The 17592-nt window shown below is 41.6% G+C and overlaps 2 protein-coding genes across 4 annotated transcripts; both read left to right on the forward strand.

Annotated features, from left to right (window-relative positions):
- Positions 1 to 838: 838 nt before the first annotated feature.
- LOC121960404 (protein NLRC3-like) lies at positions 839 to 11042 on the forward strand. 3 transcript variants are annotated; one of them, XM_088071894.1, is made up of 10 exons: positions 840 to 1073; positions 1885 to 2071; positions 2252 to 2501; positions 3645 to 3892; positions 4073 to 5915; positions 6561 to 6734; positions 7209 to 7382; positions 8938 to 9111; positions 9860 to 10033; positions 10471 to 11042. In XM_088071894.1, exons 3-10 carry the CDS (start codon positions 2374 to 2376, stop codon positions 10523 to 10525), a joined length of 2970 nt encoding a protein of 989 aa, XP_087928020.1. In that variant the 5' UTR covers positions 840 to 1073; positions 1885 to 2071; positions 2252 to 2373; the 3' UTR covers positions 10526 to 11042. The 3 variants fall into 3 exon arrangements, with proteins under 3 accessions (XP_087928021.1, XP_087928022.1, XP_087928020.1); XM_088071895.1 differs by lacking the exons at positions 9860 to 10033; positions 10471 to 11042 and having other exon boundaries at positions 839 to 1073; positions 7209 to 9030; XM_088071896.1 differs by lacking the exons at positions 6561 to 6734; positions 7209 to 7382; positions 8938 to 9111; positions 9860 to 10033; positions 10471 to 11042 and having other exon boundaries at positions 839 to 1073; positions 3645 to 3880; positions 4073 to 5919.
- Positions 11042 to 16295, forward strand: LOC121960392 (caspase recruitment domain-containing protein 8-like; the record flags this gene model as incomplete). Its single annotated transcript, XM_042510062.2, has 7 exons — positions 11042 to 11221; positions 11403 to 11464; positions 12003 to 12220; positions 12892 to 13157; positions 14007 to 14120; positions 14227 to 14368; positions 15313 to 16295. Coding segments are annotated over 7 exons (1353 nt in total), but the record flags the coding sequence as incomplete, so codon positions are not given.
- Positions 16296 to 17592: the final 1297 nt, after the last annotated feature.

The following is a 17592-nucleotide window of genomic DNA, read 5'->3' on the forward strand; positions in this document are numbered from 1 at the left end:
TGATTTCTCTGAAAACACGGAGATAAACGTTCAGACTGAGCGAAGGCAAATTAACCTACAGAGTGCAGGAAAACGTTTATGCGTTGCTAGGCAACAGCTGTAGCATCTCGCTGTTGTATAAACGCACTCTTGGTCGTGTGTGAAATCACATTAACAGAATGTGAACATGTTGTGCTCATAAAAAGGTAATAAAAGGTGCTGCTTGTGATATTGCCCCGTGTTTTATTACACAGCTCTTTAAGTAAATACTACGTTCAGTACCTCTCAGTATCTGTCTCTAGAGCTCCGCTGCTCATTAATAACCGGTAGTTTGAACACAGACCGTAGACCGTATATACGGTCTCTGACAGACACGGTAAGACCTCCATATTACAGCTTTACAGCCAGCAGCGTATGGATGTGATGTAAAATGGTAAAAATGATGATTTGTGATTAAAAACTGATGAATTACAGCAAAAATATCCATTATTACAGCCGGTACGAAGCCTGTGCTGTCAGAAACTCACATGCGCGTTCACGCGGTAGAGTCCGCGGGTCCGATGCGCGTTCATGTTATGTCTGGAGAAATAGAAATTCATAATCTTGATTCGGAAAATAGCGCATTTTACGTCTTTAGGACTTAATGTTTTTAATAATGGCTATAAAAATGCGTTCTGAAAAGTCAACATGTCTCAAACAAAATTATCCAGTGATTAAAGGAGGTCTCTTTCTCAATGTTAACAAACCGGGAAAAGTCTCTCTGCGCCAGCGTGCGTCACGTGACGCTGTAGTTTCACTTTCGGCCACTAAACTTTTGCTACAGAGGGCGGTGCACTTCCTGTGCACTTCCTGTGTACTGGGGGCCTGATCTGTATTCAGACTTCCTCATAATTCATCCGTGAGACAGACAGGCGAACGGGTAAAGAGCAGACCAGAGCAGGATCAGAGATCTGTGAAAACTCCTGAGATTTCTTCTCTTCGAGCGTCTCTGACTGATTCTGTGTCTCAAACTCGGTGCAGATTTACACGGATCGAGTTTCCGGAGGAGACGGACGGTAACATGTGACGGCACGTCAGCGCTGAACGTTCAACAGGTAAGAAGGACATTTCTGTGTTAATAATACACGTTTAATTACATTATAACGCATAGATGGCAAACTCGAGACGTTTCTGTAGAGCGGCGAAGTAGTTTGTCCTAAACGCGGGAGTTGGTTCGCATTTTTGTAATTACGGTTGATCCGGTTCCCTCGTCTTCCTCGCTGCTCCAAAAGTTGCTCCACTTGCCGTCACTTGCCCTCAGCCTCGGTATTACGTAACAGCTGACGTCACACGGAGGCGTTGGCGGGGGGCTGAAGTGAAACACACCTGTCCTCGCGCACTTTCAGCCCGACAATCACGGATCGACCACCAGTTGCAGGATTAGTGCTATACTGCTTTTATTTCTTAATCATCAGAACTGCATATATATATATATATATATATATATATATATATATATGTATATGTACACACACACACACACACACACACACACACACACACACACACATTGGTAATCAGCTGTATGAGTGTGACCTGTATCATGATCATCATCAGCTATTATTTTGAATGGGTTTGATATCTTGTAAAACAGCAGTAGTATTTGCAGTATTTGTACATTAAGTGTAAAAGTGAAAGTGAAAGCCAGGTATCTATAGTACGGTGTAAGCACAGGTTCAAACAGATAGTTGGCGCTGTCCACCAAGCTGTCATGGAGGACAGAGAGACACAGAGAGACAGAGACAAAGAGAGAGACACAGAGACAGAGAGACATGGAGAGACAGAGACTGAGAGAGAGAGACAGAAGGCGGGGATGACAAAGAAAGGACAGGAATTTCTAAGCTGTCCTGCTGCACTTTGTGTCAGGACATCCTGAAGGACCCCGTCTCTACCAGCTGTGGACACTGGTTCTGCAGACAGTGCATCACCTCATACTGGGACCAGTCTGCTTCATCAGGAGACTCCTGCTGTCCTCAGTGTGGACAAAGATCCAGAACAAGAGCTGGACTGCAGAGAACCAGTCAGACCAGCACTGTGCAGAGTAAGACTGCAGGTCTGTCTGCTGATGTCCTCGTGTCTGAAAAGAGTACTTGAGTTTTGTTGTCCTTTATGACAATTTGTGTTTTTGCTAAATATAAAAAAACAACAAGCATCCTGCATTTTCATTTATTTTGATGTAATTTTTGGTTACTGAAAACATTTTTTTAATTCGGCCTTTTTTATTGTCTGACAGTAAATGTTGGTCTGCAGGAGGTTTTAGACGAACATAAGATCCGTCTGAAGAGCAGATGTGAACGTGTGACTGAAGGAACGAGTGAAAGAGGAAGTGAAACCCTCCTGAACAGCTTTGCTACGATGGCTGATTCAGAGGAAGCGGAGGACAGAGCAGAGTCTGGAGTATTCAGCTCTCCGTCTTTGAAGAGTTACCGCTCCAAAGAGGATCCTCCAGACTTCAGTAATGAACCTGGACCCTCATTCAGAAAGTAAGACACTGTTTCTACGATGCATTTCACGTTAGATTTGAGTATGGGCACACACACACACACACACACACACACACACCTTCTTTTTGTCTCTCTCTATCACAAACGCATGCACAAACACACACACACACGTGTGTAGGGAGACTTTGCATTCGGGACTCACAATGTTATTGACACGTCATCAGTATTAGTAGATATTGGCTTTAAAATGAATTACCGAATCAGTCAACATGCTGGTTTCTGCCAGTATCACCAGCAGATATCTTTATTTTAACTGGCAAAGTGAACAGATGCAAACATGTAAGGTACAAGGTAGATCATCAAAGATCAAACCTAAGATGAATTTTTTTATCTTTTGCACAAGGAAAAATATTACATACATTGAAAAGCATTGTATTTCATGTCTCCATCTGCTTGTGAGCCATCACGATAAGAGTATGCATATTATGGTGTTAATTCCACTGCAGAAGAGACTTTATGATTACCTAATGAAGTGGAGATTAAAGATCATGAAAAGCCACATTTACATTTCCTTGTTCAAAGCGGGAATATCAAGGCGTTATGCCGCCCGCCGTTCTGTATATAATGTCCGGTTTCATAAAGGGAGGCAAATAACCGTAATTAAAATGAGGACACTTACGATTTAAGACATGCAACAAAAAATAAACAGTCTAATTTCGAACACTGGGAGAGATTGCTGTACTAAAAACTCAGATTATTCGCTGTTGATTAATGCCAAAGCTCCAGACCCCAGAAAATATATTCTGGACAGCTGTAGTTCATGAGCAGGACTTCAGACTGAAGTGTGAAAAGTGAGGCACCCTGGGAAGTTGAGCGCAACTGGCCGTTCTTCTGTTTGTTGTACAAAAGAGCCAACATCTGCCATTTCCAATCAACTGGACTTTGAGGAGATGTCTTCAGGAATGTCCAGTTTAAAGCTGCACAAATGAATAAGTCGTCTGTGGAGTCCTGTGAATCCCAACAGCACTTTCTCCAACAGTAACTGTCATCCACGGATCCCATTTTCCTTCTTTTTTTGGGTTCATTGTGTGTTGTTGAACACAGACTCTGTTTTTGCAATGTTTTGCTGCTGTAACCCGCTCAAGTATTTTTGCTGACAAAGAAATGTATTTTTGTTCACAGAGAGAGGAAGAGGAGTCATGTCTCTGTGGAGGAGCAGCCGTCCTGCTGCACTTTGTGTCAGGACGTCCTGAAGGACCCCGTCTCTACCAGCTGTGGACACTGGTTCTGCAGACAGTGCATCACCTCATACTGGGACCAGTCTGCTTCATCAGGAGACTCCTGCTGTCCTCAGTGTGGAGAAAGATCCAGAACAAGAGCTGGACTGCAGAGAACCAGTCAGACCAGCACTGTGCAGAGTAAGACTGCAGGTCTGTCTGCTGATGTCCTCGTGTCTGAAAAGAGTACTTGAGTTTTGTTGTCCTTTATGACAATTTGTGTTTTTGCTAAATATAAAAAAACAACAAGCATCCTGCATTTTCATTTATTTTGATGTAATTTTTGGTTACTGAAAACATTTTTTTAATTCGGCCTTTTTTATTGTCTGACAGTAAATGTTGGTCTGCAGGAGGTTTTAGACGAACATAAGATCAGTCTGAAGAGCAGATGTGAACGTGTGACTGAAGGAACGAGTGAAAGAGGAAGTGAAACCCTCCTGAACAGGATCTACACTGAGCTCTACATCACAGAGGGACAGAGCGAAGACGTTAATACCCAACATGAGGTGAGACAGCTTGAGACGGCGTCCAAGAAGAAGACCCTCCAGGACACTCCGATCAAGTGCCACAACGTCTTTAAAGCCTCACCTGACCAACAGAAACGCATCAGAGTCGTTCTGACGAACGGCGTCGCTGGCGTCGGAAAAACCTTCACGGTGCAGAAGTTCACTCTGGACTGGGCCGAGGGTTTGGAGAACCAGGATGTCAGTCTGGTGGTTCTGCTTTCGTTCAGGGAGCTGAACTTGATCAGAGATGAGCGGTTCAGTCTCCTCTCGCTGCTCCATGTTTTCCATCCAACATTACAGAAGGTCACAGCAGAGGAGCTCGCCGTCTGTAACGTTTTGTTCATCTTTGACGGCCTGGACGAAAGCAGACTTTCTCTGGATTTCAACAACAATGAGGTCGTATCTGATGTCACACAGACGTCATCAGTCAACCTGCTGCTGACAAACCTCATCGAGGGGAATCTGCTGCCCTCGGCTCTCGTCTGGATCACTTCCCGACCCGCGGCAGCCGATCAGATCCCTCCTGCACGTGTTGACAGGGTAACAGAAGTACGAGGCTTCACCGACGCCCAGAAGGAGGAGTACTTCAGGAGGAGAGTCGGCGATGAAGAGCTGTCCAGCAGAATCATCTCACACATCAAGACATCCAGGAGCCTCCACATCATGTGTCTGATCCCAGTCTTCTGCTGGATCACGGCTACAGTTCTGGACCACATGTTGACCACAGAGCAGAGAGGAGAGCTGCCCAAGACCCTGACCGACCTGTACTCACACTTCCTGCTGGTTCAGACAAAGAGGAAGAAGCACAAGTATGATGAGGGACACGAGACGAGTCCACGGGAGCTGATGGAGGCTGACAGGGAAGTTCTTCTGAAGCTGGGGAGGCTGGCGTTTGAACATCTGGAGAAAGGAAACATCATGTTCTACCAAGAAGACCTGGAGCGATGTGGTCTGGATGTCACAGAGGCCTCGGTGTACTCGGGAGTTTGTACCCAGATCTTCAGAAGAGAGAGCGTGATCTTCCAGAAAACCGTCTACTGCTTCGTCCATCTGAGCGTTCAGGAGTTTCTGGCTGCAGTCTACGTGTTTCACTGTTACACCAACAGGAGGACAGAGGTCCTGGAGGACTTCCTGGGGACAGACTTCAAACACAGGGACTCAAAGTCCTTTTTTCAGAAGATTGGAAACAGTGATCATGATTACCCATCTCTGGATGATTTCCTAAAGAGAGCCATGGAGAAATCCCTGAGGAGTAAAAATGGTCACCTGGACCTGTTTGTTCGCTTCCTTCATGGCCTCTCTCTGGAGTCCAACCAGAGACTGTTAGGAGGCCTGCTGGGTCAGACTGACAACAGTCCAGAAATCATCCAGAGAGCCATCAGAAACCTGAAGGAGATGAACAGTTATTGGATCTCTCCTGACAGAAGCATCAACATCTTCCACTGTCTGATGGAGATGAACGATCACTCAGTCCATCAGGAGATCCAAGAGTTCCTGAAGTCAGAGACCAGATCAGAGAAGAGACTCTCTGAGATCCAGTGCTCAGCTCTGGCCTACATGCTGCAGATGTCAGAGGAGGTTCTGGATGAGTTGGACCTAGAGAAGTACAACACATCAGACCAGGGACGACAGAGACTGGTTCCAGCTGTGAGGAACTGCAGAAAAGCTCGGTAAGTCCAGATGTGATTGTAAACATTATAAAACAACGTAAAGCTGAATCCATCAGTATTAGAGATACACACTCTACACACATGCACAATGTGAAACTTCAACAGTACAAGTTTTCTTAAAGAGCTGAATCTTCTGTATCAGTCTGAACTCGCTGCCGTCCCAAACGCTCTTCAGAAGTTAAATCCAGTCGGGACCAATCAGGGATCCACACTGTTTTTACAACATAAGCAGCCAATCAGGGACTGTGTTAGAGCTACACAGCATGTTGTTTCAGCTTCGATGTGCAAAAGTTGCACCTAAAGACGTCCAATAACAAGTGCTGCAGTTTTTATGGAAAACTCACGTTTGTCATTTTCCATGACTAACCCGGCCAAGTCGTCCCCTTAAAGACAGCTTGTGTGTTTATGTGAAGTAGTGTGATGGTGTTTGCTGTGATGAGCGAGACTCTCCTGCATGTGTGTGTGTAGCAAAGTATCATAACCAGGCTGGAGTGTGTCGCAGACACTCAAGTGTATGTTTTTATTAAAAAGAAATTTTATAATTGGTCTTTAAAAAATCATGGAAGTTTTAAAATATTGATATTATTATATGTTTTTAAAAATTGTCCATGAAAGTGTTTTAACTCTGATTATCTGTTTTCACAGACTCTGTCGCTGTGAACTCTCAGAGACTCACTGTGAAGTTGTGGTCTCGGCTCTGAAGTCCAACCCCTCCCATCTGACAGAGCTGGACCTGAGCAACAACAACCTGCAGGATTCAGGACTGAAGCGGCTCTCTGCTGGACTGAGGAGTCCACACTGCAGACTGGAGACTCTGAGGTCAGTTCATGGATTTTGCTCTTGTACTGTTTGTATCAACCAAATTTAAATCCATAGCAGATGTTGAAATTTCCCTCAGTTTACTTGTTTTCTGGGTTTATCTGAGCACAAATCACAACAACTCTTTTTAAAGTTCTTCAGTCCGAACAGAAAGTCTCCAAATTTAATCTGGACTCAAACTGGATCAGTTTTTGTCCGAAAATGAGACGATTAATTCTTCAGTGTGCTGCGAAATTTAACAATTTCTAACAGTTGACAAACATTTCTTTAAAGAAAAGTTTTGAGGAATAATATGTTTTTATATGTAGTGTTTTGTATTTCAGAGCACAGAAACATGTACATAAAGTCTGTCTGTGTGAAATATTTTGGGGAAAAGCTCATTGATGCGGACACAATAATGATGAGCTGCACATTAAAACCTGAACACATCTGATTGGATCATTAATAGATTTTTATCTGTGATTCTTTATTCAGGTTGAGGTGGTGCAGTTTGTCAGAGATCAGCTGTGCTTCTCTGGTCTCAGCTCTGAAGTCCAACCCCTCCCATCTGACAGAGCTGGACCTGAGTGTAAACGAGCTGCAGGATTCAGGAGTGAAGCAGCTGTGTGGTTTTCTGGAGAGTCCAGACTGCAGACTGAAGACTCTGAGGTCAGACACCATTTTTTACTTCTGTGCTGAGATTAATATGATGTGAAAGTTGTGTTGACTCTAAACTGCAGACATCAGGCTGATATTTCTGATCAAATCACATCTGATAACATTAAAACTCACATTTCAAGGGTTCAGAGTAAGTTTGTAAAATGTCAAATCACATTTTGAAACTGAAAAACTGAATTTAAATATCTTTATTTATTCATAAAGTCTCGACTGTTAGTCGTTAATAGTTTCCGATCAATATCACAGCAAACGTTTGACATGTGAATTGGGCTCATTTCCATCAGCTGGACTGAAGTGAACAAACTCAGCTGCACTGAGGTCAGTTTGGTCAGAAGTTTGCTGTAAAGGCTGCACTTCACACATGGCTGTAATCCACCAGTAAACACAGCAGAGGAAGAAAAAGTTGTGAACTGGAAACATAAAGTGGTCTTGGCCGTCTAACCAGGTCTGACAGAAAGACGGAGAGACGTCTTCACCAGTATGTTAAACTGGACAGGTTTTCTGATGTTTTTCCGTGTTAGTTAGTGCTGTCTTTACGAGTGTCCCAGAGCTGTCTGACCAAGATAAGAGACAAACGTCTCACCTTCACAGTCCACAAACTGTTACCCAGCACGAGGAAAATAAGTTTGATATGTGAGGAACATTTAAAAAAGCATGAATATCATTGAATCAAATGTAGATGATGGTTCAGAGTCATTATAGTGACTGGATTATTATATTTCAGGGCTAAAGAGATGAACTATACTTGGTTCATTGATCCCAGTTACTGTAATTTCAGTTACTGTGCGTCCCTCTGCTGAGCACAGCTGAATGTAACTAAGTACATTTACTCAAGTACTGTACTTAAGTACATATTTGAGGATACTTTTCAGTTCCTTGAGTATTTTAATCTCATGTCACTTTCCACTTCTGCTCCACTAAACTTCAGAGGGAAATATTGTACTTTTTACTCCACTGATGTTTTTAGAAAACTACTTCACAAACCACACACGAACCAAAATGATGGAAATATGCAAGCTCAGCTGAAAAAATAGTCTCTTAATTATAAAATGAATTGGCAACTATTTTTATCATCCTGCTAGTCATTTTTTATGCAAAAAAAAAAAATTATTTATTAAATGTATTTATACCTTTTTGGATGTGTACTTTTACTTTTAATACTTGAACGCATTTTTGTGAAATCACATTTACTTTCAGTTTATTTAACAGAACGTCAGTTTCTCTCCTGCAGAAGTTCTTCTTCTTTCAGCCTTTTTTGGCCGCGAGTCTTTTCGGAGTGTTTGCACACGGCACTAAACCTGCCCTTATATGGTGTTTAGGGGCGTTACCTGTGCTGACAGGTGACTGATGATCAGTGGGATTCATCACTGAGCTCACCTGGTCAGAGCAGATTTGGGTGGTTCAGAGCGTTTGCTGCATCTGGAGTTTACTTCTCTGATATTTTCTCTTAAAAGAAAATGAAGAAAAAATATCAAAGAAATTGAAGAGGATGTTGCTGCATGAGGCCCAGAGTCTTCTAATGACACATCTGTGATTCTTTATTCAGGTTGAGTTTCTGCAGTTTGTCAGAGATCAGCTGTGCTTCTCTGGTCTCAGCTCTGAAGTCCAACCCCTCCCATCTGACAGAGCTGGACCTGAGTGTCAACAAGCTGCAGGATTCAGGAGTGAAGCAGCTGTGTGGTTTTCTGGAGAGTCCAGACTGCAGACTGAAGACTCTGAGGTCAGTTCTCTGACTCTCTGTTACTGTTGTAGATCTTAAATGTTTCAGTAACAATTGAACCTGATTTATGTACAAACATCACTTAAATCCATGAAGTTGTAGTTTTCACTTTGTTCATACTTTAATGTTTCTTGTTTAAATGTCTTTAAATTTCCTCTGCAGTCTCAAAAGTCTTTTGTTTCTCAGAGAAACTGTAGAGAAGGTCCATTGCTTAAAGTTGTTATGTAACTAAATGTTGATCATTTTTGGAAAATGGTCACATCTGGATACAAAAGAAAGTCTAAATTCATATTTATTGTTATTGATAAAGTTTACTGACTGAAATAGAAACTTTTCTTTAGTTTCTGTAAATTTCAGTGTATTTTGATAAACAATGTGATCGTTGACATTTAGCCTTCAGAACACACACACACACACACACACACACACACACACACACACACACACACACACACACACACAGTGAACGCAGAAATCAGATCATATTTCCAAATTGAGCTGTTTGAAAGGATCAATACAGTGTTGATCCTCTGATGATCAGCAGCATGTTATTAATGTGTGCTGACATGAATCTGTGTGTGAATGTTGTGACATTTGGATGAAGTCTGTATGGGCTGAAATTATGATGATCCACAATAACAGAGACAGAAACACTGATGAGGACACAGTGATGTGGAGCTGCACATTCAAACCCCAACACATCTGATTATTCACAGATTTTTATCTTCATCTGTGATTCTTTATTCAGGTTGCAGAGCTGCAGTTTGTCAGAGATCAGCTGTGCTTCTCTGGTCTCAGCTCAGAAGTCAAACCCCTCCCATCGGACAGAGCTGGACCTGCGTGGAAACGAGCTGCAGAATTTCAAACTGAAGCCGCCGTTTGCTGAACTGGAGAGTCGACAGCGTTGGCTTGAGGCTCTGAGGTCAGTAGAGGTACTGCAGCGGCTTGTTTGTCTGCCTTCGTGCTGACTATAGCTAAGGCCAGAGGCATCGCGGTGTCAAGTTGTCCACCAGTCCGTCTGTCTGTCCGTTCGTCCGTCTGCCTCATCTGTAATGTTGCCTGTTCTTCCTGTTGATCACTGTGTTTACAATCTGGCGGGCCAGTTTCGACTTTTTAAACTTTAGACTTTTTAAATATTTGCATTGGCTCTGAAAATGCATTAAATCATGATGAACATATCATGTAACTGTAACTCTGTTAAAAAATAAAAACTCTTATGATGGAAAAAATGTTTAAGTATTGCAACTTGCATTGCATTGTTTTTAGAGAAGGTTCACCTGTCACTGGAGCCGAGTGATTTTGAGGAATTATTTTAACTCTCTGGATGAAATAGCTGCTGTTTGGTGTTTATCCCTTCAGGGTGGATGACAGAGAAACCAGGGCGACTCCTGACAGACACGAAGAACGTGAGTAGAGGCTGACTTAAGCTGAACGTAAGCTGTTATTAAGCAGTGGCATAACTGGAGGATCGGCTGTGGTGTATTTTATAGCACTGGTTATTCCCAGTAACCACAGCAGGTCTTTTGCTTTGTTCTCTCATAACTCAGGAGCAGAAGGGGAGACGTTTGTGGGTTTCTTTTGTTGCTTGTGCAGTCATCTCGTCAATGATTCGCCGTCACACTGGGTTTGAAGCGTGCCTCTGAAATATCTCTGATTGGACGGCCGTGCTCTGTCGCATCACGAATCTGATCTACCCCTAGATGTGAATGTGCAAAACAAACGGGCGAGGGCTCGATGTTCGGGGCGAGGGGTGTCCAGGGATTGGGTCAATGTCTTGAATTTCTCGTTGTCTCATTTTATTGTAAGAACCTGGTCTTAACTTTGCTATGACCCCCTTTGGACTTGGTCTTGATCTCACCTTGAACCAGGAATGTTACCGTTAGAGGTTTATGAATGTTTGGTTTATGAGGATTCCCGAAATTGAGTTTGACGTGTGCTGCTTGTCTTCTTCTCTCCATCCGATGGCTCTTATCATCCACCAGATCCGTCCACATCGAGCACAAAGCTGGATGTGTCTGAGGACAGCAGAGACGAGAGAGTGGATGAAGAGGATCAGCTGAGTCCTGTTGGTCCGGAGAGTTCGAAGCAGCAGCAGCCTGAGTGTGAAGAGGTCAGAAGTCAGTTTTTTATTTTAAAATGTTTGTATATTTGTCAGTGAGCTTCCTTTTAGGTCTGTCACGATAACTACTGTAGTTGGATGGTATTTTGTACCAGAGCTGGGAGAGTTGGAGGGCCAATTTCTTCTCCCAAAATCAGTGTGTTCTCATGAACTCTTTTTGTGTTGTTTTCAGTTTCAAGACAATCTGAAGTTCACACCTGAACTGCTGATTGAGTCTGGAAAGACTACCTACAGGTAACTAAAGAGAAACCTGCAGGATATCTGAAGTCAACTCTCTCAAACACTTTGACCAACACTTCACCGCCTTTCAGTGCGTACACTTCATCAGTAAATAGATTCTCCCCCCGCTGCTTGTGTACCGGGACAAGGACAGGTGTCACATTAAATGGCCTAACTGAGCTACGTGACCCCGTCCGTCTCATTCTCATCCATGCAACGTCTCAAAAACGTCTTGAGGTGTCTCCTGGAGTGCAACCGGGCTCTTTCTCGAGAGCATACAACCTCAAAGCGCTAATTCTGGTTAGAACTTATTTTAGCGTCCGGGCAAATTTTTGCCACACAGTTTTTGGTCACAACGCGTCATCAATCTCTCAAAGTATCAGTGATGTGTTTGATGATCTGATGTATCACAGGTTGTGACTGTGCTGCCAGAAACATGTAAAACGGGACATACAACGTGAATAATAGTGCAGAGTGTCTGCACGGTTTCTTAAATTAATGCACCATTTAATCAATAGACTGAAGCTTCTTATAACCCTTTTATGTCCTTCAGGTTCAGGTGTCCTCGTCCAGGTGTGTTCCAGTGTCTCAGGACTAATCTGGTGTTTGATATGGCTCAGAGTGCGGAGCTGCTGTACAGTATTGTCCAATGGGATGAGAGCCTCCTCGGATCAGCCGGCAAGATGGCTGCGGGGCCGCTGTTCAATATCACCTGTTCTGAGGATGCTGCCGTCAGTCACCTCCACCTCCCTCACTGTGAAACCACGGATGGTAAGAGAGGAGAAATCTTTTATTTCAGAATAATTTGAATAGGTCTCATTTTGCACAGGATCACACAAACTGGTATTTAATGGTCCACATTAGCATTTGCACTACAATGTGTTTCAGATGCAAAACACGAGACACCAAGTTTGTAAAGAAAGATGGAAAAGCAGCAGTTCTCAGAGCCTGTAGATTTATCAGCAAACCAATCCTGCTGCCTTTAGATGCTGTCGGGATTTCATGAACTGAAGGAGAAGCTTTTCATACAGTGTAAAGCATCTGCGAATAGCAGATATTGTAATAATCACCCACATTCAAGCATTGTTGGCGTCCCACAAGGGTCAGTATTAGGTCCACAACTGTTCATTTTGTACATAAATGATAAATGTTTGGCAGATTATACAAATATTTTCTTCTGGGGAAAATCTGTAGCAGCTTTTGGAGGAGGTCATGACAGAAATGAGAAGATTTTAAAAGTTGGTTTAGCATAAACAAATGTTTGAAGCAAGAAATAATTGACTTCCTGGCAACATGTTTTATTTTTTAATATGTTCTAATTTTTGGTTTGAAGTAGTCATTCATTCATAGATCAATGCAGGCTGATTTAATGACTTTCCTAACATTACAGTACTGATATTGTTATCAGTAAAACAAAGTTTGACAGCTCTGTATTTTCACAGCTGGGATCACTGAGGGCCATTTGTCTGTCGCCCACATCGCCGACGATGAAATGAGCATCCTCACGCCACTGAAGATTACAGACACTCATGTGGTTGTCAGTGTCCCTCACTTCTCTGCCTTTGGCCTTGTCATGGATTTCGTAAGGTGGATTTTGAAAATGCCATTTAATGGCCAAGTTCTGCTCTTCCTCGGACAGCCAAACCCCAAAACACGGAGGAAAAATCTGTATGTGCTTCTCCTGCCAAGTAACATCCCTCTGGACCCGGTACAGCTTCATTTTACAGCTATCACAATTTTTTTTCTTACAGAAACAGTTCACAAATGTTCAAGTCTGTCTCTAAAAAAGTCCGTTTTCATATGAACACCGAAACAGTTTCATACCAAACAAAGTGTCTCACACTCAGTCTGAAGACGAGTCATTTGTGATGGACATTTTTCACTATTTTCTAAAATTTTGGAGATCAAACCAGCAGATTCATTGATTGCAGGAATAATGGTTAGTGCAGCCCCACAGTACTGACATTTCATTGTTTAGTGATCTACAACTTGAGCTTGTATGGTATCTAATTTTGTGCGATGCTACGTCCTCACCTCCTGGAACAGCAAATGTGAAACTTATTTTCTGCTTTCAGACTAATACATCCACAGTAGAAACCCACCAAACTCGAAAAGAATAATATTCTCACGCCTATTTTCCTTTAGGCGTCCAGCTGGGCTTTGGTTGAAATTTTAGATGCAGAAAAGGTGCCGTTATTCCCCAAGGTGTCTCTTTCTCTGCCGGCTGTTTACAGTCTTGTAATGTCTCCCTCCACCAGTAGGTGTCACTGTTTCTTTCAGCTCAGCTTCCTGTTCCACCTGCAGAGACTGCAAACTGAGCTCTGGTGGTGCATGCTGTGCACTCCATACTATAGTGTAATAGAAAGAGGATAACGGTATAGAACAACATACCGCGGTGGTTTCTAAATGGCGTGGTATACTATGATACCATACAAGCCTACTGCAAACATGCTTCAGCAGGTGTATCTGTAATTAGATGTATTCGAGCTGCTGGTTTATTAGTCAGGCTCTACTAAGAGATAAACCCTCTAATTTAAATGTCCTGATGTGTCTTAAGGTGAGCGCACAACAGCGAGGTTCTGTTAACATCCATGCTCCTTCCAAATGTAAACTCATCAAAGATGAACGTTACACGATCCACTGTCCTCAGGCCTCTAAAATACAACCTGCAGTGAGTATTTCGAGTCTTTGTTGTACTGGAATACGACGTCACGATTCCTCAAACTGCCATTGGTTTCTCTTAGTTAACTTGGTGATATTTATACTTCGGTTTTCAGGAAGCAGAGTTTGACCTGGAGTTTGGACCAAATTACCATCCAACGTTTGAGATCCGCCTGCCCACAACGACAGATGAAGCGAACTTAAGAATCCGAGACAAAAACCAGAGTGAAGTCTGGATATATGATGCAGATCTGACTGGTAAAGTTTTCATCCACCTGCTGCATCACTTTACCTGAACGAAGTACAACATAAAGAACAGCTCTGCAGTCACTGATCCCTGATGCCTCGTCGTTAGTCTGCGTTCATCGCACAGTCAACTTTATTTAACCAGCTTAAAGAGATTTTATTATCCTCTCTAATGTACAGGTACTCTGTACTCTACCTGCTCAGGTACTCTGTACTCTACCTGCTCAGGTACACTGTACTCTACCTGCTCAGGTACTCTGTACTCTGTACCTGCTCAGGTACTCTGTACTCTACCTGCTCAGGTACTCTGTAATCTGTACCTGCTCAGGTACTCTGTACTCTACCTGCTCAGGTACTCTGTACTCTACCTGCTCAGGTACTCTGTACTCTACCTGCTCAGGTACTCTGTAATCTGTACCTGCTCAGGTACACTGTACTCTACCTGCTCAGGTACTCTGTACTCTGTACTCTATTATCTGCTCAGGTACTCTGTACTCTATTATCTGCTCAGGTACTGTGTACTCTGTACATGCTCAGGTACTCTGTACTCTATTATCTGCTCAGGTACTTTGTACTCTACCTGCTCAGTTACTGTGTACTCTACCTGCTCAGGTACTCTGTACTCTACCTGCTCAGGTGCACTGTACTCTTTTACTTGCCCAGGTACTCTGTACTCTATTATCTGCTCAGGTACTGTGTACTCTGTACCTGCTCAGGTACTTTGTAATCTGTACCTGCTCAGGTACTCTGTAATCTGTACCTGCTCAGGTACTGTGTACTGTGTACCTGCTCAGGTACTGTGTACTGTGTACCTGCTCAGGTACTGTGTACTCTACCTGCTGCCTCATGATATCTGACTCAGGATCTCTAAATATTTCAAAAATTTCTAAATTTTAGATTATATACACTGTGCATACACATCAAACAAATACTGTTTTCCCCTGGTTATGTTTTAGGTACAAGAGGGGCAGTTACCCGGAGGAACGTCCCAGCAGAGGACAGCAGCGTTGTAGAAGACAGCGTCCTAGCAGAGGACAGCGTCCCAGCAGCCCACAGCAGTCCAGCAGAGAAACAGCAGCTTGAATTTCGGACACAGTTTATACAAAGAACATCTCAACCTGTTCTGGACCAGCTTCTGGATAAACTCCTCGAGGATCGAGTTATCAATGATGCTGAAATGCAGTCAATCAAAATAAAAGCCGGAGAAGAAAAAGCACGAGAATTGTTCGACACAGTGCGGAACAAGGGACGTGAATCCGTGTCAGTCCTGATGAATGCTCTTCGTGAGGCGGATCCGTGGCTTTACAGCGCGCTGAGATGGAGCTGAATAACAAGAGCCTGACGGGTGATTATGAATCTCAGCTCAATCTCAACGTCACTTATTGGCATCTTTAAATGAGGTTTGCCATGAAATCCTGTTGTAAGTGGACTTTTGCTCTGAAAGTGATTCAGTCCAGTGAAGACGCGAGAGAGGAAGAAGAAAAGGAACTTTTAAGTGTGTTTCTGTGTCACAACACTTGTGCTCTCTGCTGTGAGGCAATAAAGGTTTTGAATTTGAATCATGAACACTTTGTCAACATCTGAAGATATGTGTTTCATTTCAAAGTTTTTTTTGTTTTCTTGAAATTAACGTTTATATTACGTTTATATTAGCACCTGAAAATGTACAGAGGATCACAAGTGTCAGAAATGGTAATGGAACATTTAACTAATAAGTAATAGTACATTCAAATAGCCATTCATATTTTTTTTGTAAATGTATATATTGATCTATAAAGAAATAGATGACATTTAAGAAGTAATGACTAAATGGTAAATGATGCATTCTGTGAGTTTTATGTTGTTTTTGTAAATCCATGATGAACAATTTGGAAATGGATTATCATTTTGTTTGTAAATTATTTTTTATTTCCCAATGAAATAAAAAAATGACTTATTACTTTGTAGTATAACTACATAACATGAACAAAGGGGAACACATAAAGAAAAGGAAAAAAAGCTTTTTAAGCTCTTAAATGAAACACTAGGGGGAGATAAAGAGCTATATAAAATGATTAACCACATTACAAGCTGTTACAGTTTTAACTCTTTTTTTTACTGTTGAATTTAGTGAATGTATTGGGTTTTTTTTTGTTTCTTACCTGTGAATTCACATTTTTGGGATGTGGAATTTGGCCATTATTTGAATAATCAGGCTCAAACTTGAGTTTTTTTTCCTGTGTAATTTTTTCCAGAAGACAAAAAAAAAGCATTCCTCCAAAGCAAGACAAGAGTCTCATTAATATTCTCAGTGATAAAAGCACAAGTTTTGCCAGATTTTTCTTCACAGTGGGGCAATGCCAAAATAAACGCAGAACCGTTTCCGTGCATCCCTAAAAAAAACTACAATTCACATCAATGTCAAGTATAATCCTGGAGGACCTCTTTTTATTAATAAAATAAAAAATAAAATAAAATAAAGCAGGTGTAGCAGAGACATTGTGATCCTTTTCCATGCTATTTTATGTGGAGGATATTTTTATTCATAATTCAAATCAAAAGTCCAAATAGAAAATCAAGACATAAATTAAAAAATATTTCTATTATACTACACTACTAGAAATAATCAAGCCATAGTTTAAGAAAAAGGAAATGGAAAAAGCAAATTTAATCTGTGAAATGATGAGTTGAAAATGTAAAGGGATAATAAAAATGTTATTTAAAATGCAAAAGCTTGAATGGAAATGCTTTAACTGAAATCTAAAATTGTAAAAATAAAATTAAAAATGACAATGGAAATAAGAAGAGAGAAACATTAAATATGAAACTTATTACAAGAAATGAAAAAGCCTGAATGGAAACATATATTAAACTTATATATTATATTAAAACAGAAATTCTTTTTAAATTTATTTATTAGTAATTTGCATGCTATTATTTGCCATTTTAAATTTGACCTTTTCCATTTTCCATTTTAACACCTGGTTTAACATCAGATTTCTTGTGTTGCATTTGGATGCCATTCACAACCATTTTAACCTCTGACACCTGAGAAAATTGGTTTGATTCCTTTCAAATAAGCGGTTTAACAACAGCAACAAATAAAAATATAATGAGCAGTTTGGCAAGAAATATCCTGCAAATTGAAAAAAAAAGATCTGAAAATTGTCTGTGGTGGGCAATAATTAGATATTATTAAAAAAAATAGTAAAAAATATCTAATACCCACATGTATAATCCTTGTATTTATATCATTA

This window comes from Plectropomus leopardus, chromosome 21 (genome assembly GCF_026936395.1).
Source record: "Plectropomus leopardus strain MGB_pleo_1.0 chromosome 21, ASM2693639v1, whole genome shotgun sequence".
Classification (NCBI taxonomy): Eukaryota; Metazoa; Chordata; class Actinopteri; order Perciformes; family Serranidae; genus Plectropomus; species Plectropomus leopardus.

Bases quoted from the DNA above. Each gene is read 5' to 3' on its own strand.
- LOC121960404 (XM_088071894.1), top strand. From the start codon at position 2,374: ATGGCTGATTCAGAGGAAGCGGAGGACAGAGCAGAGTCTGGAGTATTC. The intron at 3,893-4,072 runs GTCTGTCTGCTG...ATTGTCTGACAG, and splicing joins TGTGCAGAGTAAGACTGCAG to TAAATGTTGGTCTGCAGGAG. The intron at 7,383-8,937 runs GTCAGACACCAT...TTCTTTATTCAG, and splicing joins TGCAGACTGAAGACTCTGAG to GTTGAGTTTCTGCAGTTTGT.